The sequence below is a fragment of the Perca fluviatilis genome, chromosome 6, assembly GCF_010015445.1.
Source record: "Perca fluviatilis chromosome 6, GENO_Pfluv_1.0, whole genome shotgun sequence".
Taxonomy (NCBI): domain Eukaryota; kingdom Metazoa; phylum Chordata; class Actinopteri; order Perciformes; family Percidae; genus Perca; species Perca fluviatilis.
Genome location: NC_053117.1, coordinates 19,023,704 through 19,047,614, shown reverse-complemented (window position 1 = coordinate 19,047,614; position 23,911 = coordinate 19,023,704). Strand labels below are relative to the sequence as shown.

At 40.1% G+C, this 23,911-nt stretch overlaps 1 protein-coding gene across 4 annotated transcripts in view; it reads right to left on the bottom strand.

Annotated features, from left to right (window-relative positions):
* LOC120560931 (coronin-1C-A) overlaps positions 1–18,208 on the bottom strand; it is a 44,936-nt gene extending 26,728 nt beyond the window's left edge. Inside the window, exons 1-2 of one of the 4 annotated variants that reach the window (XM_039803822.1) lie at positions 14,384–14,535; positions 5,530–5,550 (exon numbers count right to left, since the gene is read on the bottom strand). In XM_039803822.1, coding sequence (XP_039659756.1) covers positions 5,530–5,545 — 16 coding nt within the window. In that variant the 5' untranslated portion in view covers positions 5,546–5,550; positions 14,384–14,535. Of the gene's footprint in view, positions 1–5,349; positions 5,507–5,529; positions 5,551–14,383; positions 14,536–17,719 lie in introns of those variants that run through there. The other 3 variants (XM_039803821.1, XM_039803823.1, XM_039803824.1) reach the window with 3 other exon arrangements.
* Between the last annotated feature and the right edge of the window lie 5,703 nt (positions 18,209–23,911).

Genomic DNA, 23,911 nt, shown 5'->3' with positions numbered 1-23,911 from the left:
GCTTGTCAGGCTAAGATAGGCTATCACCCGATGCAGGATAGGATATAGTATCACACGTACTTTACAAGATCAACTTAAATATACATAATAAAACAAATGGACAACTCATATTTTGCCAAAAAAAAATAAAAAAATTAATACCTCGTAAAATGGTGATTAATACCTTTTAATGGCCTTAATTTTTACTAATTTGATTTACTACCTTTTAATACTTTTTAAAACCCCGCGGACACCCTGATATAATCAGCAGCCAAGAATCATTACATAAATGGTTGCAATTACTTTTCAATGTCAAGTCAAGTTTTGGGCAGATGGCGCTACAATTAGTGGCGTTAGTGGGGGGGGGAATGAGGGAACAGAGGAAAAGTTTAGATTACTCTGAAATATTACTAGGTAGTTTGTAACATTGACCAGCAGAGGGTACAACAAAAACCAAAGTATGGTGGTTAGTCAGTGTAGTGAAGCTTCATTTAATGTAGAATAACTGGTAGCTTCGGTCACTACATATTCCAAGTAGCTTGTCCAACACTGCAAAAATGGGAAAAGAAGAGTTGCTCTGTGATGGTAGTCTGGGGCAACACTCAACAAGGACAACTTTGTCATGAGGAGTGAGGCTTGTTTGCTTACCTTTGGACCTACAGATTTGTCACACAATCTGGGTGTAGAATAGAAGCTACATGTGAACAGACAACTAAATCAGCTACCTGTCTAGAGGGCGTCTTAGTAACAGTGTCCTGTGTCAAATTCCAGCAGATACTGCTGCAGGAGCTGCTTTCTAATATTGGAGGTTTGCAGGTTTTTAATCTGTTGATTGACCATGATCGTTTTATATACAATATAGTAAATGTTACAGTATGTAATCTTTAAGCTTTTCTTCTTATACAACTGTCCTATTAACAGAGGGCAGCACTATACAGCTCTAATTGTCAAGTATGCACTGTGTCTGAAGAAAATACCAGCAATCCTTAATGAGCAACTGTGTGTACCATATGCATTAGACAAGTTAGATGTGATGTGTGTCTGCCCTCTGGTAGAATACAGTATAAACTATTTTCCATTACAGAGCAAATTTTTAGTTCCAATCAGGGATAGAAATATAGCTTAGCCAAGATTTATTTAGTTCATGCACGAAACGCGTTGTGGATTAGATAGACAGGTAGGCTAGTGCTTTATGTTCCTCTCAACGATTATAGTTTTTCAAAATGGCAGTGTAAATACAGATAAGAAATTCTTCGCTTACAAGGATAAGTCCGATCATTGGCAGAGGTAATTTTACACCAATGAGACATTGATTTTAGCTAATAAAATACTTAAAGGTCCAATATGTAATATTTGTACTGTAATAAATCCAAAAATGACACCAATGCCTCATCAGATATTAAGGAAACATGTTAAACTGAAATACTATCTTTTCTGACAACAATGCTAATTTCAGTATTTTTCTTTTTGTAATTTACATTCCGTGACGGAATTTATGTTTATGTTTTGATCTGTGTGTTGTTATCAACGGCCCAGTTTGACAGCCAGGCCGGGTTGCCAGATATACCTGTAAAACGAACCGTAAAGTGCCAGTTGTCGCTGTAACGTTAGTACAGCCATGAAAGCAGCAAACAAACAAACAGGATCAATGGAGATAGATTCTACCCGACCTAAAAAAAGAAAACCGCATGTTTCTAACAGTTGCGTGACCAGAGACATAACAACCCCCTGGTAAATAATGGAGATGTATTTGTAAAGATGGAGACAGCTTAGAGCCCAAAAGGATGCAGAGGTTTGGCTTATTTTCTCCTGAACCGGTAAGCATTAGCTTCAGGCTAATTTATCACAGCTACTAGGGACCGGATTTTTGTCATTTCAACATTTGTGTTCTCACATTGAATTATATAGCTAGAGTAAACCCGAGTTGGTTACTCGCAAAAACAATTGAGACACAGCCAGTAAAGTGATCCCGACTGGTCCTGGCTAACACCGCCATGCTAACCCTGCTATACCTGTTAACGTTAAAAACAAAATCCAAGAGTCGGAGCCGACAACGGTGAGTTATTTTAAACCACGAGAGGGGGCTGTAAATCGAAAGAGAGGACTGTGAGTTTGCAGTGTGTTTAGCGATTTTGCCATAATTCTAAGCCAATGAAGTGTGTCGCCGGTAAGGTAGTGGTATTTTTAGCGTTTCGTATTGTAATTCTAAGCCGAGGAAGTGTGCCTGACTGGCGTGTGGAGAGGACAGTGAGGTTGTTGTGTTTTTAGCGGTTCATACTGTAATTTTGCGGCCAAAAAGTGTGTCTGTCAGTTGGTTACAGAGCTCCGCGTGAGCACGGGCTTTTATGACTGTCAATATAGCCAGCATCTACCGTTAGCTACTCCGCTGTGCTGTGGAGTAATGTCTGGCTATGTGAGAAAAGTGTCTAGCAACGTTGTTGTGAATGCTGCGGTCTCAGCCTGGCAACCCCCGTGAACTTCGAGTCTGGGCAGGAGGGGGCGTGGGGAAACGACTCTCCAGTATTTTGAATTGGTAGTGCAGTAACTATTTTAACCGCTAGCTGCCAGTATTACACACAATATTACATATTGCACCTTTAAAACACTACACAGTGTACCTTTAAGAAAATATGGAATAAAAATCCTTTAAAATAAGATATGGGGGTAAATTATGACATGGGATTGAAAGTAAGTTGAATTCGGCATAAATGTTAAATTAAATGATTGTCGAGTGTTTGACAGGCTAATTGTTGGCCACTGCTCATGGTCAATTAGAGCTAGTCCCTACTGGTTGTCAAATGGTTCCATATGTTCTGGAGTGAGTGCTCTTGGAGTGAGTGCTCTTTCCTAAAAAGGGAAGGATTGAAAAAAAGGGGGAGCAAACTTATGTGGCCATTGGTTTAGGGTTAGGAGGTTAATCTATTATGATGATTACTCCTCTTAAGTATGTTGTAGCTATAATAAATTTGGGCTAATATTTAAAAATGTGCTTTTGACCTCAATAATTTACGATTATGTTACTTGGGAGATAGACTTAGGATGTGGCAATGGGCCAGTTTACTGTATATATAATTAATAAAGTGACTGCCTAGTCATCTGCCATCATCAATGCTGGGTATCCATCAGGCTGAGAACCTTAATATTCCCTTCCCTGCCAGTCTGCATCACGCAAAACATTTCAGGACTGCTCTCTTAGGCATGTTCTCTTTATGCTGGGTGTTATGCTTAGTCTTGTCTGCAACAGGTGAGGGTTACAGTAAATATAACATCCAGCAGCAAGACACATAGTTGTGTCAAGGTTAAAAAAAGGAAAGAAAAAAGCAGAGCAAAATTTCACTTTATGCCATGGGCAATTGCATGGGTGTTTGGTTAGCTGCCATCGGTCTCCAAGACATGTTTAGCAAACAGACCTGCTGCTTAGCAACATCAGGGGAATACCAAGACAGGAAAGAAACACAATACAAGAGTAAGAAATACAAACTAATACGCATGTCAAAATGCAAACAACTGTTAAACTTAGTTGTATCTCCACATTTGGAGACCTCGCCTTCAAAAAACAGTCTAAATTTACTAAGCTCAGGAGTACACAGCACTGACACGCTGCCTCTAAACTACTGAACCTTGTGAAGAATTACTTAGGCGTTGTAGATGTAAAATGAAGCATGACTGCATGGCCTATTTCTCACCTGAAATGTAAACTATTGTGGCAGACTATTGAAATGGTAAAAATGTTCATTTCCAAACAGCCTCCATGTCTTTCCATGGTGGTAAAACCTAATGCTAAGTTTCCGTTGTCTGGTAATTAAATGTTATGTAGATTGATGCACGTAATGCAGAACCAAATTGCACAAGCGCAAGTTCCGTCAGGAAACTTTTAGCTGTCCACCATTAGCAACATATGCTGAGGTTAGCAACAAAAGCGGATTGGTTTGCGAGTCGGTCACACTATGGCGAGCGCGCATGAAACGCCGGAGCTGGGAGACCTGTCTGCGGTTCCCAGTAAGCAACAACAGCACGGAGAGAGTAGGGTAAAAAACAAGGAGGGTGTGTCGCCATTGCTCTACATTTGTAGGGTATGTGAATGGAAACGCATCCAACATGATAACGCACAGTCAACTGCAAAAAAAAAAAAACTAATGGAGCCCAACTCATTATCCGAAGCGGTTCAAGGAAAATTACACTCTTAATTCTTTTCATTATGAATTTATTGAACATTCAATACACACGCATTGAACTGTAAGACAAGTAGGGCCTATCCTCATGAGAAAAAAAAAAAAAAAGGAAAAATACGTGAACATGGCCAACCCCTGCGGCTTGTCAATGGCATGGTATTTAGCGTTGGGTACCAAAACCGAGACCATTATATACCCGAGCGAATAGCACCGCGGATTTTGGTGCATCATTTCAGTGCCACTTAAATGCCTGCGCTGCTCTCTGGTGCTCCGAAACGGACGTCACAGGCATCACTGCACGTGACACTATTTAATATTACACAGCAGGTAATGTTAGCCTACTGTTAGCTAGTAGCTGGCTTAAACACTGTTAAAATGCTGACAGCTAAATGGTGTAAATGTTCCAACACTGGGATGTACAACAGTATGCAGCTAAAGACAGTGTAGCCTAGGTGCACCATGGCCACTGCCGCTGTCTGAGTTGTCGGAGAAACAACACAGAAGGGACTTAATGGTGCGTTCACATGCAACTCGAAATCTCAACGTGTTTTCAAAGTTATTGTAAAAAACAGCAATTGACTGGTGAAATAAGTTATTGTTATTACATTTTAAAATAAGTATTTAAAACTTTGACCATATGGCCCCAGCAACAAACAAGCCGTTCTTTAAGGTCACCGACTGTTTTCATCTCTTTTTCATTTTTAAAGTATTTGTTCAGGTAGCGTTTAGCCATTGGCATAATTTTTAAAATATTGTTTTAGCACCGGTATTGGAAGAAAAAAAAAACAATACCCAACCCTAGTTGTATTGCAATATTGCGGTTATCACAACAGTACTAGTTAATTTGCAGCAGAATAGTACATTGTTTTATGCAGGAGAGCTTTATAAGATGTGCCGTTTTAGCACTACAATAGCGCGTTTAGCCTCGGCAAAACAATCACTGCATTCTTGAGGTCAGTCTGGGCCTGCACAAAGATCCCAGTCAGACTATCCTTTAGCTCTACAAACAGCAGGAAATGTTCAAAAATCATATCTTACTATCGTAACAATCAACAACTCTGAAGGCAACAAATCAGGAGTAGTTCTGTCCCACTATGCCCAAGATGACAGCTAAATGTGACCTATGATACAGTCACAGAAAACAATTTGTCAGTAGTTCTGTGCATTATTGCCAAAACTGACAGTTTGGATATGAAACCTTTATGAAGAGAAGGTTGGGCTAAATCAGTGTACACGCTGTAGGTCAGAGCAGACTGGGTGGGGTTGCAGCTGACTATAACACTGGTTCTTGGTGAGTAAGCCTTGTTGTGTGGTAGTGGTGTATCCTGACGATCCTTTTCAGGCAGGTATCACCATTTCTTAGTCACTGGATGCTCACCGTTGTTGGCAGCCATTCCAACTGATATATGTGATAAGACAAAAGAGAAAAAACAAAACATTAGGCTTCATTTCTGGCGGGAAATCATTCATGTTTATACAATTGGGGAATTTCCCTTATGTCAATCATTACATTTACTATGCTGCTCAAGTCCTGGACTTGAACTCAAATCAGACTCTAGCTGAAATGTTGATAACTTTAGGCTCAACATCGACCTGGAATCATTTTTAACACTTGGGACTCAATCACCTCAGACCTTAGAGCTGCACATGACAGCACTTGTGTTGAGCCTCCTAGGCAGAACTTCATCCAAGGTTTCAAATCTCACCTCATTCACTGGGAAAGACAGATCCCAACCCTGCCATGCGCAAATGCCAAACCAGCTCCCTTTCCAGCGGGACTCTTATGGAAGAACATCATTATCCCTCACCTGCACCTGGTGAGCTGAGCCTATAACAAGTAAGCCTACAAAGAGAGCATGGACAGTAAAAAAAAAAAAAAAAAGGATGCTGTGTGGCCTGCTTATGGTGGTTGTGCACAAATTTCCAGTTAATGTAGACTATTTAGTTGCCAGTTGTGCGCAGGGTACAAAATTAGCAACATCCAAATGCAGTTTAAATATGCCAAAAAAAAACAAACAATGGTAAGCTATTGCGTGGATGGTAAAATTTGAACATTCACTAGCCATTTGGCTGGTCGACAAAAAAGTAAATTTTGCACCCTGGTTGTGCGTAAACTTGCGTAAAATCTTGGATGTACGATGGACCAACTGAAAAGCATAGCTGTCCTGACACCAATAATGTATGATTTTAGTGAAGCAAAGTGGCAGCTGAACCAAGCTAAGATGTTAGACAGTGCAGCTCTATTGCCACAACTAAGGTGAATTACATCAGCGGAAGTGATGCGATTGTGTACTCCCAATCAAAGCATTAATTATCACATGTCACTTCTGTTTAAAAAATGTTTGCATAAATGCTGTACATCTACAGGCTTCTGAGCAGTTCTAGTCTATGGAGGCAACACAAATTAGCAAACACTGTACTTTTAAATTTTTCACAATCAATATCAATTTGAAAGCTGGTACCATTAAACTATTCTAACTAGTAGCTCAGATACTGTGGTAAAAAGAGCAGCACACAAGACCCAGAGGGGCAGGGTTATTCTGCTCGAAACTAGCAAAGGATTTATCCAGATGGCCAACTTCCTGTTAGACTTCTGCGGCTACCACAGAAAGACCAGGAACTACTGTAATAGGGAACACTGTCATTCTTGACACCAAAGAAATATCTATGTGTAATAACCACAAGAAGACTGGTGGTTTCCCTCATCAACAGTAATGAATAAGCTACAAAAAAACAAAACAAAAAAAAAAAAACCTGAATGATACAGTAACATCTTTATGGGTCAAAATTACAAAAGGAAAAATTTATAAAAAATACAAAGACCTCAAAATATGCAGGAGCCCAATTAAAGACACAACACTGAATCCTTTTGAAATAAATTATTTAATATTGAGCTTTTATGACCCATCCCCTTTCCCAAACATTAACGTCAAAATGATCACGGCTGACATTTGAATGCAACAATGTCAGCAGGGGCTCTGTTGAGACAGTAAAAGCCTGGCACTAGTCCAACAGCCTCAGAAATACGCAAGAGAGAGACACAAACTTTGGGGTAATGCTATGTTACTGAGTGACACGCCTGAGATTTACAGTTCACTGATCCCGCCCTAATTCAGGCAAAAAGACCGCAAGTATCAGTTGGGACAATCAGATGAAAGGAGAGCTATGTACCTTATTGCCTCCTGAGCCAGCAGAGCTGACCCCGATGTGCAGAGACAAATGGAGGACCCTACCGCCGGAGGAAATAACCAACAGGAAATGGGACCAGTGTGACACACTTTAACATCCTTCTCTGCGTGCATCCCTTAACTCCATTTACATCTGACAATTCTGTTGAGGAAATGTGTATCTTACGAATAATTGAGCGCTATACTTCACCATTATTGGTTATTCTGACCATACTTTAGGACTACAAAAACACAAATGATGTGGTTGTGCACACAGTTGAAATGGTATGAAAAGGAACGTGATAATGGAAGAATTTAGGCCCTTCATGCTTTCAGTTAAGCTCACTGTGTTAGGCCATAGTGGGTCTTCCTCTCGTCTACCTCATAGTCACAGTACAGACTGCTGCCTTCCATTAAACCAAGTGGAAATTGTTTTGCTCTGACATAAGACTGCAAAACAACTACAAATAGGAAACAAGTAAAAAAAAAAAAGTAAGGGCTCATGTTTGGTCAGTGTGCCAGAATGTATTACTGGAAGAGCAAACACCTTTTCTGTCACTTGATCCAATATGAATCTCAGTAACTGAACACTAAGATCAATGAAGCACTTGGAGGTGACCATCAGGAAAATCTAAAGGTCTCCTCTTTGTGCTACAGAGTAATCGGAGGTCTCTACAACTGGGACATCCACTTTTTTGGATGGTTACTGTGTACATTTTGGAGCATGTGAATAAAACATGCAAGATTATGGCACGTCCTCAGTGACAGGAGACATTTAATGCTGCCTATCCCTGCCACATTCAGTTATGTTCATATATTCCAATTAAAACATGGGGCCACCCCTTTCTGCCAACAGCCATTTGTACTCCCAACTGGTTTCTCATTGACAGGGCTCAAAGACAACATTACATATTGCTGCCCCACCCTGATAACAAAAAGGCACAGCAGTAGTAAATAAACTGTTTAAAGAGATGTCAGAAGACTAAACTTGGGCTTAAGTTCCTAGAGAAATGTCTGGACGTAGGATGAGATTTACTAAACTGCTTACCTACAACACTTGGACAAAAAGATCCTGCTACCGCAGATAATCAGCCTAAACAGGATTAGGTCTGTACAATTTTATCAAAATCGCAATATGGACTAGTGCACCATCCATATCGCAGGGGGCGCAATATTTGTTAAAAGGCAAAATATGTGTTGAACCATTATGAATGAAGTATTGTGTTGCTGCAGAGGCGTCCCGGCCTACAAATCGTATCTTACAGAATAAACAAACAAAAAAAAATACTTGTTACAGATCCTCGCAATTTCAATTTTAATATTTTGCAATAAAAATGAGAATAATGATACAAAAATGATAATTCCCTCGAATGCCATGAATCATATAGCAATATCAGTCGAAAGAATCACAATTAGATATTTTCCTCATATATTGCAGCCCCAACCACGATTAAAACTCACTGCCTATTACGTCTAAGTTAAACCCAAAGAAAATGGCTTATTCTGGACAATGCAAAACAAGTATGAACCAGTATTTATCAATACAAAAACAAAAAAATATAGACAGCGTTTATATCTTTTCACCACCTTGTTTTGGGGTGTAAAACGGTCTGTGATGCTCTGTTTCATAGTGCGCTTGGTGAGTGAGATGTGACATAACCAGGGACAAATCGGGATGAGCTGATGTGGGAGAGGGAGGGACAGCAGAAATAGAGATACAATTATGGTAAAGCCTAACAGTCTCCACAACACAGTTATTTTAGAAAAGAATACTCTTCTGTATACTATATTTATAATGTACTATTACATAAGCTTATATTATCAAACATGCCATGTATAAATATTTCTGATGGTTCTTCCTGAGGTTGTTACCATGAAGGGGTATTGACTGCCATGTTGAGAAAATAGACCTGTTTCTAGATCCATTTCCAGGTTGAATCTGACTGAAAAAAAACCACTAGTCCTCGCACATTCATAAAGGCTCTGACACACCCACCCGACGTCAAAGAACTAGTGGAGACGAAGGCGGACAGACGCTTGGCCAACGGTGAAGCAAGAGACAACAATTCCAACCAGAAGTGTAGTGAAAAACAAATAAGAGGAATAAAGAACCTTGGTAATTGACTAAAACCACAGATTTACAGTATAACTATTTCACTAATTGTTTCAGCACTAGAACATATAAAGATATAGTGAGTGCTGCATGTGCAATAACACTTAAAACTGTAATATGCATCTTGATCGCAGAAGTGTAATCCTGTGTTTGTCTGTTGTTCATTTGTCAAGTTCGTTAGAACCCAGAGACATTTGTCTCATCTTGAGCCATTTGTTAGTCTAAAGCTGAGGTCACTGGCATGCATAAAGCCCTATGTGGACACAGGCAATCAGCAATTAAAACAAGGCTCAACCAGGTTTCTCAACAGGTCTTATCTGCTACATGTTTAGTTTTGCAATTCCTTTGTTTGTTGCTGCTTTTCATCATTGTTGTTATTGCTGACATCCCTGCTGGGGCTGCTTGCGTCATTTTGGTAGCCACAGTCCAGGTCACTGCAGGCCATGCATTTAAGGTACATCCATCTAACAAATTGTAGGCCAATATGCTTACAATACAGGGCAAATACAACCTGTGTGAGTTACAGTCTTGTTATGTTATTGTCAAAGTTTCATATTATAACTGTAGAGACTTAACTGCCAGTAATGGCCACAGACTTTTCTTTCTCTCACACACACACACACACACACCCACACACACACACACACACACACACACACACACACACACACACACACACACACACACACACACACACACACACACACACACACACACACACACACACACACACACACACACACACACACACACACACACACACACACACACACACACACACACACACACACACACACACACACACACACACACACACACACACACACACACACACACACCTCAGTGCTCCCCATACACTGACTGGCTTCTGCCTTTTGTAACCAAGACCGCATGAGACGCCACCTAAATCCCCTTCCTGTAACCAAGGCCACGGACCACCATTGTAATCAGATTCCAGCTACATTCCATTGCTTTTGCAACAATGAGATAAGGTGCTGGTTTTTCTCCTCTCTCCCTACCCAAGTGACCATGCAGTCTGTGCTCTGCTCAATTTAAATACTACTGGAACACAATTCATTAGGCACCAGGGTTTCAAAGAATGCCATTATATTCTTTTATACTTTGTAGGAAATGAGATTTGCAGACACAAGAGCAACGTGGCTCAAAGTCCAACTCAATGCTAGGTAACACACAGACAGAACCACTTACCAGGTCCAAATAAATTCTTTTAACTAGGTATATGTTGCATAACTGTATCAATAGCATTTGGTGTGGCAGACAGAGATAACACGATTTCAACACCTGAAGTTAAATGAGGTTTTGCCAACTTCCTCATTCCACAAAACAGGAAAAACAGGCTCCTTAGATTTCAGACATAGGAAACATAAATGTCAGAACACGTCTGCATGTTTAGTGTGACGCTTACCATGCTTTAAATTTTACTCCAGCAAAAACCTCGATCTGAACTCTATCAATTTCTGTGCTGCGAGACTTAGGACTTACTCCTAAACTTCTTATCCTACTTAAAAGTCAAGGTTTAAAAAGAGACTACTTTACAATCCTATAAAATTACTCACAACAGGAAAAGCTCTGGTTTATATGACAGTGTGTAGCATTACTTTAGTATACATACAGCATCACAACCTGAATATATAACCTCTGTCTAAGTTTATTTTCCATCATGTGATCAGCCCAACAGACATGAGGACAAGGACAAATGCAAAAACCCTACCTATTGTTCAACTTTTTACAAAAGAAGTTAACTCCTAAATATTAAAGCTTGAGTAGTAGGTCCTTTCCTCTTCCTGATCAGCTGACTACAGTTCTCTCTCTCTCTCTCTCTCTCTCTCTCTCTCTCTCTCTCTCTCTCTCTCTCTCTCTCTCTCTCTCTCTCTCTCTCTCTCTCTCTCTCTCTCTCTCTCTCTCTCTCTCTCTCTCTCTCTCTCTCTCTCTCAGATTAGAGAGATCGGGGCTAGCATCATCCCCTCTGCTACTCCCTATTCTGTTTATCCAGCTCGGCCATCAACTTTAAACTGCTTCTCTCCTATTTCATAAGTTCATAATAGCCTCTTTTCAACCAAGTAGTTACAGGAACGTAGTTATAGGAACAGTCCACTTGTAAACAGTTCTATTAACTACGGTACTCTCCCCCAAAACCGTTTTTTCCATTTGCATTCACACTGGCCAAGTGGCCATAGGAACTGACCTTTTGTTATTATAACACAGGGAAAAAAGACCCTGCCCTGAAGTAGGAGCTGAAAGAGTTACAGGAACTGTGGCTAGAGGAACTTAATAATCCCCAAATTGGTCCAGTCGGCACGCAAGAAAAAAAGGGTTCTAGGAACGTTATGTTCTAGGAACTGCAAAAATCCCTCCAGTTGGAAAGCGGCTAATGAGAGTGTAGCAACTCCAGACCACATGGTGGCGGTAATGCACCTCTAAGCCAAGGCTTTTTACCTGCAGTGAGCTTATAATAATCTTTTTGGTTAGGGGGTTTACATTTTTCCTCGACTTGAAATCCAAAGTGTTTCTATATCTGCGGCGCAGTTTTAGTTGTCTTTGAGACTAACTCAGCCATATATAATCTTGTCACCTCCCCAAAAAAAAAAAAACACACAAACTTTCTAGTAAACAAACAGAACATGCTTGTTCCCCTCCCGCCGCTACTAAAAATGTGATCACCTCATCGCGCCGATCGGCAGGAAAGTTCTGTCAGAAATTGTCAGACAGTCAGAACTGTATCAGGAGAGATATCAAATGGCTGCTGAGCTACTTTCTATATAATGTGCAGATTCCTTAGTCCACAAAACAAAGCCCAAGGCTGAACTGCTATTTCTTACATTTTTCAGTACAATAATGAACAATGACTTCAGATGGCCAGCAGGGAACAACCAGATCTCCTTCAACACTGATTAAATAAATGTAATGGATGCTGGATACAAAACTATATGATCTTCCTGAAACCAATTCAAACATGCACTCGTGACTTCACCACAGCCCACATCAGCACTCCTTGCTGCAGTTGATAGGAACAAATACTCCTTCACATCTTATGTTTATTTCCCCTCTACTTCCTGGCCCACTTCTTCTCTCAGCTCTGCTATAGGATGGCAGGCTACGCACATCTAAGGACCTTGTACTGCAGTACAACTAGCAGAGGTTGATGCGTCTAGTATGGTTAACAAGCCCAAACACAGCTGTAGTAATGTTGGCTGTTGACCCTGGGGGTCGCTCTGCCAGCCTTCTCCTGCTCTGTATCCCACAGCAAGTCTGGGCAAGGAGAACTTCTCCAACCTCAAAGCTGATTACACACGGGACCTAAATAACCTAGTTCAAGACAGGGGCCAAATATGCAAATCATGTTGCCCTTTTGGCACACTAACCACGGTCATTATTGGACAAATCAAACTGCCCTATTGTTATGAGCAAGCAAATGAGCCGGTGGTGGCGTACAGATGGAGGGGTCACACAGAGGACTATTTGGGTCATCACCCAGCCACTAGGGCTCGACTGCAAGGACTATTTACGACTGCAGAGTGAAAATGGGAGCATCTTTAATGATCTCCCTACAACCTTCAGTTTTGGTCAATTTAATACATTGCTTTCCCAGAAAGGTACTGGTATTTGAGAATCACAGGGTGGGGCTTATTCATAATACTTCTTACCAGGGGGACAGAAAAAGAACTAATTGATTATTATTATTATTATAGCTTGGGATGGACAATATTCTTTTATTTCACTTTTAAAAGACTATATGATGAATCAAAAAAACAATAATAAAAATAATCTTCAGTGGCAGCCCTACTTATGACACACTCCGAGATTGCATTTCCCTATCAAAACATGCATTAATGTGCAAACCCAATTTAATTACAACATATGTGGTCCAGTTGTGGAAATAAAATATTTAGGTAGACCAGACTTTAAATACAAGCAGCACTACTAGTAAATAATGTACCCTATCTTAATTTGACTTGAACATAATTAAACCAAACCCTTGTTTTGCTGCAAAAGGACTCCAATTTAAAACAGCTGTCAACATTGTACCGATGGACTGTGCAACAGACTCAGGTCCAGCAACACAATATTTCTGCCCTCATTGACTAGAACTATAACATGTTAATTATCTGTACTGATTTTGCATAATTCCATACCAACATTTTTGCACGTGTTATGGCGAAACAAGCAGAGCTGGTGGAGGACACAGTGATTATGGTTTTGGGTAACATCTTAGTTGCTAGCATGGAAGCAGCGACCGCTCCTATGCTATGACCCTTTCCCATTTAGGCCTATCTTCCGTACCAATGTGTTAGTGGGTCAAATCTAACCCTGGCATCTGGATGAATATTCCGGATATTGGAAATAAATCAAAAGAGCCCCGTTTGACAAAAAAAAAATATTCGTCTCTATAAATTAAAGAGTTAATTCTTGGATGTTTAGTTTGTTTAGAGCCTATTGTTCAATGTGAACAGCCTTTATTAACAGTCAGGGTGCCAGAGACCAGGGCGCGGTTGTGCTGCCTGCACCTCCGTGAATGTGGATCTATGAAGATAAGTTTTCCTGCCGCACTATGGTTAGCTAACGTTACCCCACCCCGCTCAATAACGTGCAACAGCACATTTCATGTCGTGAATTATCCACCGAACCCATTCAACACCAAAAGGAACAAAAACCTTGCTTCAAACAAGCAATTGCTTCGGTTATCGGTTATAAACTTTTTTGTACGGTCAGTTAACCGCCGTTGAAGGCTAGTGCTAGCTAAAAAAAAAAAAAAAAAAAAAAAAAACAGTTCTACAGACTATCCCAATTCATTTTAGCTAGCGCATGCACTTTCCTGTCTGGATGGTTGTAACGTTATGTGGACAAACGAAGACCTTTACAACCAATTTAGAGGGAGGGGGGGGGGGGGCAAACAAAAAATGCCAGAAAAATCAACATAATCTGTAACCTACCTTCTGAGAGGAAATGAAAGTATCCAGAAAGCCGAACGATATAACACAGCCCAACGCGAATCCCACTTGATTCCTCCCTCTGCCTGAGCCGCTGCTGTGCTGACACCACACCACTCGCTCTGTGCGCTCTTTCCTATGGCTCTTTCGCCACTCTGACGCTAGTCTCGCCCCCTGCTTTGGCTTGGCGAGCCCTGTGTGGATCAGTGACCTTAGACGGACAGCTTCAACAGCCAATCAGAGCGACGTTTTGGATAACAAGGGACAAAACTCACGCCTCCTTTCTTCAGGTTCCCAGTTACCGAAAATCACCATTAATTGTGTTTATGGTGGCTTTATGGTATTTTAATATCCTTTGGTATTATTGTGAAACCCCTATTGTCTAATTTGATTCATTTACCATGTATTTATCATTATCACCCTATTATATTGTAATCATACCATCATCACAAAAAACATAATTCTACTTACCCAAATTATCACATTTATTTATAAATTAATGGGATTTGTGTAGTTATTTTTTGTGAGGGGTAGACAGGTAAGGCAATAATAAGTAGGTAGGTAGGTAGGTATTGTGCGTGTTTATGTGTGTACGTGCAACCTTGAGTGAGGTGGGGTAAATGTATGGATACGGTATAAGGATATAAACACAAGTGAACGGTATATAGCTGAATGGTTCTATAGGAAAAAGTAATTCTTTGATCTTTACTATGCAGTCTGCTTCTAATGTCTATGAAGAAAAATATATATCCAGTTTGTGATATGCAGCGAAACAATAGAACATGCATAGGCCTACCTGCTGTTCTAGATATAATTTTATAACGTCAGAAATATCTCCTAATTCTCCTGAAGAACACAATGTACCGCAAGTGTATTACAGCACCACAAGATGGCGTTATTTCACACATCCAGAGTGATGCAGACCTTTGACAGAAGAAAACAGCTGCATTCCATCATCCAATCTATATTCTCTTCCCCCTCCTTCAGTCTTGTAGATTAGGGTTGATGCAAGTGTTTGTGGTGAATCTGGCAGTCCAAATTATCATGGTTCATGGACCAGGGGCCTGTTTCACAAAAGCAGAATATATAAATCCAGGATAACTGATAAAGCGAGGCTTGACCTAGTCTAATTTGTGCATCCTGGCTTGTTGCGTTTCACGAAGGCCAAGCCAGGCTGAGGAGGAGCGACTAGGTCGAGCCAGGCTGAAGTAATTCAGATAGATGCGCGTCCACGGCTTTCCTCAAAAGACCGCGAGGTCGATCACAGATTTACTGATGCCAAAATGGAGAATACGCGTTGTACATACTTTATACAGAGTGAGCAGCAGCTTCTTGTGGAAGTATGATGACGTGAAACACATTATTTGTATAAAAAGAAAAGAAACACAGCCGCTGTAATGAAACAGCGAGAGAAAGCGAGGCAGACGATCACGGACCGACTGAATGCGTAATTGTAGCCTAAATATATACATTAACTGACCACTGCTCTGAACTGAAACCGTCATAATCTTTCCATTCAAGGATTAGGCTACTAATCATTTTCACAAATTAACAGTTGTACTCTTTGCCTTAAAAGTAAGCAGAAGATAATGTTACTCAGGAAATTTACAATGAAGATCAATTTTCTACAACGCTAGAATATGATGCGTAAATATCTCTTTCACTCTGTTCCTCCCTCTCTCTCATGGGCTAAAATATAAGTTTCCTAAGTCATTAACTTCCACTGCTCGCTTTTAATGCAAAGTGTACAACTGTTCGTTTTTGCAAATGACAGTGACTCATTGCATGGTTTCAGTTAAGAGCAGTATTTCATGAATGTATATTTTTAGACTATCATTCAGTCGGTCCGCTATTAATTGCCACGCTTTTTCTTGCGTATTCATTTTTTTATTTTTTATAGAGGCCGAGTTTCCTTCTCTACATATTATATGCCTTGCTCCCTGTATATATGGACAAAGAAAATAAAGACACTGAAGAAATTGGACTCTAAAATCTAGAAGCTATGAAGATAATTAAGTGATAAATTCCATGCACACTGTAAACATGAATGGAACAGAGTGATATTCATCAGTTATTTCCCCCCAAATATAAGGTCAAAAACCATTGAGGTGTCCTCTCCCTGTTATTACATGAATGTACAGTAGCCTACATCACTAGATAGGTACTGGTCCAGTGAACTAAGACTATAATTTAGGAGGATTGTACAATTAGGATATGTTCTTAAATTGTACAATCCTCCCAAATTATATTCCCAGTTTACTGGACAACATAAATTGTGTGCTAAGAATGCCAAATACAATGCACATGGAAGTGGAACAAACATGATCCTTATTGTTAAAGAATAAAAAAAAAATGTATCAACTAAAATGATTCAAGGTGCATTGGTCAACTATAGAAATGTGCAGCATTGTATGTATTGCCCTTAGTAACAGACTTCATTTAAAACACATTTGAAATGTTATCAGCCTTTTCTAATTATCTCAACAACTGCCATAATATATTCATCAAACTTCTAACAACAATATGAACAGCAGTCTTCATACAGCAATATAACAGTAACAATGACTGTCACATGAATAATTATAAATAAAAAAATAATGGTCACAACTTTAAATAATAACAGTACTTAAATAAACAGCAATATGCACCTGTTGTATTTAATCCAGGCTGATAATAACAATAGGGTAAAACCAGTGCTGGGTGATCGGAAAAGGCTCCAGGATTAAATAAATCCTGACTGTTAGCCTGGTCAGGAGCAGGCTAGCTGTACAGAATAAATCTCCATGGTGATTTATGTGCCTCCGCTTTCGTGAAACCGAATCAAGGCTTAATTCATCCAGGATAACTGGGAAATCCCGGCTTAATCCCTTATCTTGGTTTTGTGAAACAGGCCCCAGGAAAGCAGACTTAATTGTTTTGTTTTTTTGAATAGCAAATTACTTACCGATTTATTTACCTGCTATCCTGTACCTCATGTGTTTTGCACTTTCCACAGTTTGTGTATGTTTACATCCACTGTATACAGCCTAGAAATACACGTGGATAGCTCAAAATGCGCCAAACACGCCATTTGGCTTTAGGAAAGTGGCGTGTATGTTTACGCAAAGTCATGATGCCATGTTGTCATTTGATAGTATGTGTGTACACACATACATATATATATACATATATATATATATATATATATATATACATATATATATATATATATACTTTCTATATATACTTATATATATATATATATATATATATATATATATATATATATATATATATATATATATCATATACTTTTTATATATATATATATTTATTGTCATAACCAGATTTTACTCTTACCTCTTCTCACTGACGGCTTCCTCTCGATTGCCTTGTCTGTGGACTTCTGAGCAGAGTCAAAAGCTGCCTTCATCTGTGCCACCTTCACAGAATGGCCCTGCTCATCAGACTTGATTTCAGCTGGCTTTGTCCGGTCCTGTTGCTGCAGCTTTTCATGCAGTTGAATGGTCTCCTTTATGAGTTCTGAGACAGGCCTAGATTTGGGAGTGCTTTGGGATTTATCTCTCAGTGAGATGCTGTCATTTCCCTCTTTTCGAAGTTGTTCATCAGGTTGATCTGGCATCATATTTTCTGTGTTAAGGGTCAAATTAAGATCCTGCCTTATGATCTGGTGTCTTTCCTCTGAGATAACTGTGCCAGCTGCAACAAAAACTGAGCCAGCATTCACAGCTGGTGCAACAGTGTCCTCAGTGGAGTCCTTCACCTTCTTCCTCCTTATAGATTGAGTATCGGAGCATGCAGAGCCAGATAACTGCGGATCAGCTTTGCACTCACTGCCACTCTTTATTTGTAGCGGTGGTCTTATAGTACTGGTTTCTGTCTTCTCATCAGTGAGTAAATGGCATGAGTCTGCAATTTGTCTAACGCTTTTGGTGGGTGGAGACTTTACATCAAACACTGATAAAGATGCAGATTCCTCAGCGATCACACCACTCACTTCACATGATGTTCTCTCATGTGAGACAGCTGATTGTAAGTTGTCTGAAAACAGGTTTTTAAAGGGGCTCATGTTTGGCTTTATCTCCATATCCTCATTGACTGAAGCATCTGTTGAGTTAATGTTCTCCTCTGCACTCGGACAATCAGCTTTGGAACACTGGGATTTTGTGAGTGAGCTTTCACACATAGTATTCCCAATCACTTCAGGCTGAAAACAATCTGAGGTCATACTGTCAGCAGCAGCTGCCTGTTTCATATCCACGTCCCTAATGTGATGATCTTTGGTTGCATGGTTTTCTTTAGGCTGTTTCTCTTTCAACCTCTTCATGTCACATACTGAAGGTGTATTTACATCTGAGTGATCAATTTGATCGGTGGATAGCTCTGTTGCAGCGCTGTCGAGGATTGTCTTTGCAGCAATATCCATTGTGTTCTTGTCGTTTATGTCAACCTCTTTTATTTTTGAAAGAGCTGGGGTTGTCTCCTTTCTGTCTCTCTTCAGTAGCTTCTCCAAAATAGAACTGGGTTCAAAGGCTGGATTCAATGTTGAACACAAGTCTATCTTTTCATTTGTGGTTGTTTCAGTTGTCTCCATTGGTAGATAAGGCCTTACTGACTCCCTTTGATCAGCCGTGTCAGTGACCTTTGGTTTTTTTGAAGAGTAGTCATTCAAAACCGTCTTCACCTCACACATTTCCTCTTTTGTATCATTCTCTGGCCTCTCTTTTGGAGGTCTACAGTGAATAGTATCACTCACGCCTAATAGAGACTCTTTCTGCAGACTGTTTTTCAAAGGATGTTGGGGTTGAGCTGTAGGCTGTTCCTTCTTCTCACTCAAGCAGCCCACTGTTCCCCTACAGAGTTTAATATCTTCAACTTCAGCCATTATGGTGTCATGTTGATCTTGCTGAACAGACAGTAACAGCTCCCTTCCTGCATGAGCTCCACATCTGTTCATCTTCACCATCACAGAGTTCTCTATAGTGTTTTCTAGTGAATTTGCATCCTCTGAGGTAACAGCAGCGCCAGACTTTTCATTTAAAACTCCAGCTGAGAAGTTTTTATCTTGGATCTCCTCATATTGGACGCTTCCCTTATCCTGATAATCCATCTTGATCTTTGAGGATGTGTGAGTCTCTTCCTTAGTCTTCTTCTCCTCTCTTTTGATTTGATTGAACAGCTTATGTGCTCCAGCTCTTTCCTCAATCCTCGCACTACTCTCTTGGTTCTTGTCCGTCTCCTGTGGAACCAGTGGAGCGGTCCTGCCTCCTCCTCCTCCTCCCTCCTTTCCTGCAGCCCCTCCCTGTCTCACCTCCCTTGCAGCAAAAGGGCTCACCCACAAATTTATGTTCTTCTCACTAAAAGGTGTTGTTGGCTCTTGGCTGGGGCTCCCGTCCAGATCCTGAGTGTCTGGTTTCCCTGAATTTCCCCTGGTGTTACCAGTCTCCTCCTCATAGGAGCTTCCTCCCTCCATGACATCACCTGTATGACTGCCTGCTCCTCCAGAGTCAGGGCTTGGCCTCATCTCCTTCAAACCTTCACAGATGGCCTGTTCTCCTTCTTCTAGTTTATCTTGGTTCTGTCCCATACTGGTCTATGGAGAAAGACAATGGTGTTAACCTCACAACAAAAGACCAATCCTCCCAAATTATGCCACCTGTTACAAGAATGCCAGCCCAGAAGAAGTTTATTTTGCCTGCAGACCCCCACTTATATTTCCTGTTTGAATAATACACTGAAATCTGCTGAAACAGAAGAGGAACAACACCTGGGCTGTCTACACATTAGAAATGGTGGAGACCATGTAACAAACATCTCATAGTCACCCCAGAGCTATTTTCATTGAAGTGTTGAATTGGAGTATCTTATGACTTTCTATGACTTACTATGCTATAGTATACCCTCTGTTGGTTATTCATGCACTTGCGACGTCCACAGCAGCTCAACCTTAAATCAAATTACAGTCACAAGATACAGCAATCTCACTTTGACATTTTAATCATTTGTTGGGAAATGATAAGTAATTTAGCAGTGTCAGTATTTCAGATATAAAAGCCTTATCCTCAGAATGACAGTGTTGGTATGTTAAATCTGTGATCAATCTTTTGAGATAATCAGTATCACAGCAGTTTGGGACAACAGAAACACTGAGTTTCACAGTCTTACGACAATCGGCAAATCTTTTCCCCCCATGCTTTACTTTGTAAAAGTCAGCTTATTATGTCACACTTTTAGATGTCAGAATGTTTTGCTGATTTGGTTTAGATTAATTGATAAGGTGCCAGTCAGTCCAGTCTTTATGCGATCCCACATATTTTGCATGTATGAGGAAGACATGATATTAGCAGTTCCAAAACTCTGTTAACATAAGTATTCCATTCACTGATTGAAAAGTGTGAATTGAATAAAGCCCTGTATCAATCTAACTTTGGATATGTTAGGTATTTAATCAGGCTTGTCACAAGAACTGTTGACTGCAGTTATTGGTCTCGTATTAGTAGTAGCAGTGGGGTGATGAGAGCAGCTGTTGTTAACAAGAAAGCAGAACTTATAAGTCAAAAACTGAATCACCATGGTGCAGCAACCAACTTTTCCATAAGATTGTCTAATTGTTTAATACGTTTTTGTCCACTAAACTGCAGCAGTACGCAGAGAAAATGGAGAGGAACAATGAACAATGATCTGGACCATGAGTCTGTTTCCTGTCTACAGCCTCATGCCCTGTCTGTGTGACAACATATGACTGCTTTTGTCTTATCATCCGACAGGCCTGCACACTGGACAGACACTTGTCTAAGAGAGCTAATGTTATCACCCTACAATGGTGGCACAGCTGTGAGAGAAGATACAGTTTGTTTTTCATTCTGTGATATTGAGAGAGAAAAAGAGAGAGAGAGAGAGAGAGAGAACAGAAATACATGAAAAATAACAGCTAGAAGACAAAAGGATAAAGTGTGAGGGCATCAATCAAAAGTTACAGAACTATCTATCCTATCAGTGGAATTTAATTGATCATCCTCCACCTACTCTATCAGTCAGTGTGGAGAACCCCTTCCCTTCAGGCAGTTGTTATCCCTGTTAACAACTGCTCCGTTATCCTGTCTCATCCTCCCTGAATGCCTAAAGCTGATCACTTGATTACCATGTGCTCTGCTTGCTCAACATACTCAGACATACAGGAATTCAAAAACCAATGAACCAGGAACTTCTCGCAAGTATCAGCACCTGGAAAAAAGATAATTTATGATTTCCCGTGAGCTCTGTTTAGTACAACACAAAAGCTGGGCACAGGCCTGGCTCAGCTCCTGACAGCTTACTACTCTTACAATAAAGTAAGTAAATTCATACAATATTGATCTCTTATCATATTTTGCAGCTGACACTTACCAGTAAGACGCCGTAGCTGAGTCGTTCACTCTCTCTCAAGACCGACAAGAGTGCTCTTTGTTGGTTGTTTGGTGATGTTCAGTCCTCTCTCAAATGCACAAGCAATAGGAGCCTTATATTGCACCCATGTGATGTCACAGCACATTTGAGTAATACAATTAGGAAACTCGGACTTGTAGGTTTACTTTTTGCTGCCTTGAGAAACCTTGGAGAAGTAATCTCCATCTCTTTGCTTTGATTGTGTGGATTCAGGTATATGGAGAATGTGTTTCGAGTGTGATCCTGAGCTGAGATTTTAGATACATAACCTTTTCACCTTGTATCCAAGTGGAAGAGAGGGGAATATAACTGGATGATATGGTCAATGACCAGTGGAGATTCTGACACAAAGACTGAATATAAGGAATGTCCTATTTCTTTCTGTGTCCCTTACCTAACACTATTTGCATGCTGGTGTCATGGTCTGGACAGGTCATACAGCTCCAGTCCAGAAACCTATTTAAGATAAGTAGGAGATAGTAAATGGCTGCTTGTGTCTGGGATAAATGGTGAATACATGTGGCCAATCTGGGTACATCCAGGAGTGAGGGAAATTATCTGAAAAATAGCTCAGACCTTATTCCTTTGTTTCTCTTGGTCTCTATAGTAACGTCCAAAACAGGATACGTCCTCAGATAATAAAACAAAAGTGGAGGTACGTCAGCCAAGAATTTACCAGCAGAAAAAGGGGAAGAGGGGCCGGCCCACACCCAGAGACTGTGGACGGCAGCCTGCAGGCCTCGTGTTCTTGTGTTTGAAAAGTGTTACAGGTCGCTCTCAAATCTGTCTAGACAAAAAGCAATCTGTCTCTAATTTAAGATCATCACTAATTCAAAACAGACTCCACATGCTTCTTGGCACACTGAGTTTTACAAAGCGCCTTATTTAGTCCCTCTGTCATTTTAATGTTAAATACAAGTTTACAGTAGCCAGACACATTCATTTTCCATTTCGCATTTTACTGGAAATACCAGTCTCAGGTTTCTTGTACACTACATACACACAAAAAACAGAAGCTGAAGTGCTTTATAGAAGTGTCAATTCATACACAAACAACACAAAATAACATCTTGCCCACCTCAATGCCCCACCACATGCTAGACTGTACACAGGGCCTACCATTCATTATATAGACACGCACAGTCATATAGGACAGGAGGAACAAGAGTGCGTAACTAAAGTAATTCACTGATGTCATGCAAACAGTGACGAGAAGCCACATGTTATATAACCTGGCTGTTAGAAAATGACTCTCCTGCCAAAGCATTCAGATGGGGGCACGATGATGTAATGTCAGGACACACACACACACACACACACCATCAAAGTTGAGTCGCTGCACAGATATTTAGTTATGCTTTCTATTCAGGAAGGTCTTAAATACAGCATCCATAACATTCAGGGTGATACAATATATAATCTGACTTCTGTTTTGTTTGTCTTTCAATCATTTAAAAAAAAACAATACTATTAGTTTTGAATGAATTGCATTCACAAGAAAGAAAACACAGATCCATGGTATATTATGTAAAAGAAATGTTTATTTCCATAATTACCACATACAGTACATTATTATGAGCAACATAAAAAGTGCAATATGCATTCAAACTACAGCAATGTACAGTACAAAAGTTACTGCATACATAAATATAAAAAGAAAATGGTTACAAAACTGTGACGTAACCTATCGTGATCGAGTCAGTGTGACAAAAGCTTACAAACTCACTGATGATTTGAGCATAAAAGCTTAACAGCTATGAACCCGATGACTTCACTGAGTCTCTTTATGTTCTTCCAAAAGGTGCAAAAAGATGTGACAGCATTTAAATATGCACATGGCTGATTGACAATTATGGTTCACATATTTTATACAGCTTCAATGGTGTTTCCAAATTGTCGAGACAGCCAAACAACTTTGGTCTCTCACATTGCAAAAAGAACAAATGAGTTGAAAATGTTGGCAACCCTCAAGGATGAGCTGATTTAAGGTAAAGAAGGTTTTGGATTTAAAATGTGTCATGTTTTGTGTTCATATCTTGTCAAAAATGTTCCGATTATTTGAGTCTCTCATACGATTTGGCTGCCGTAAATCCTCAGTTCCTGTCA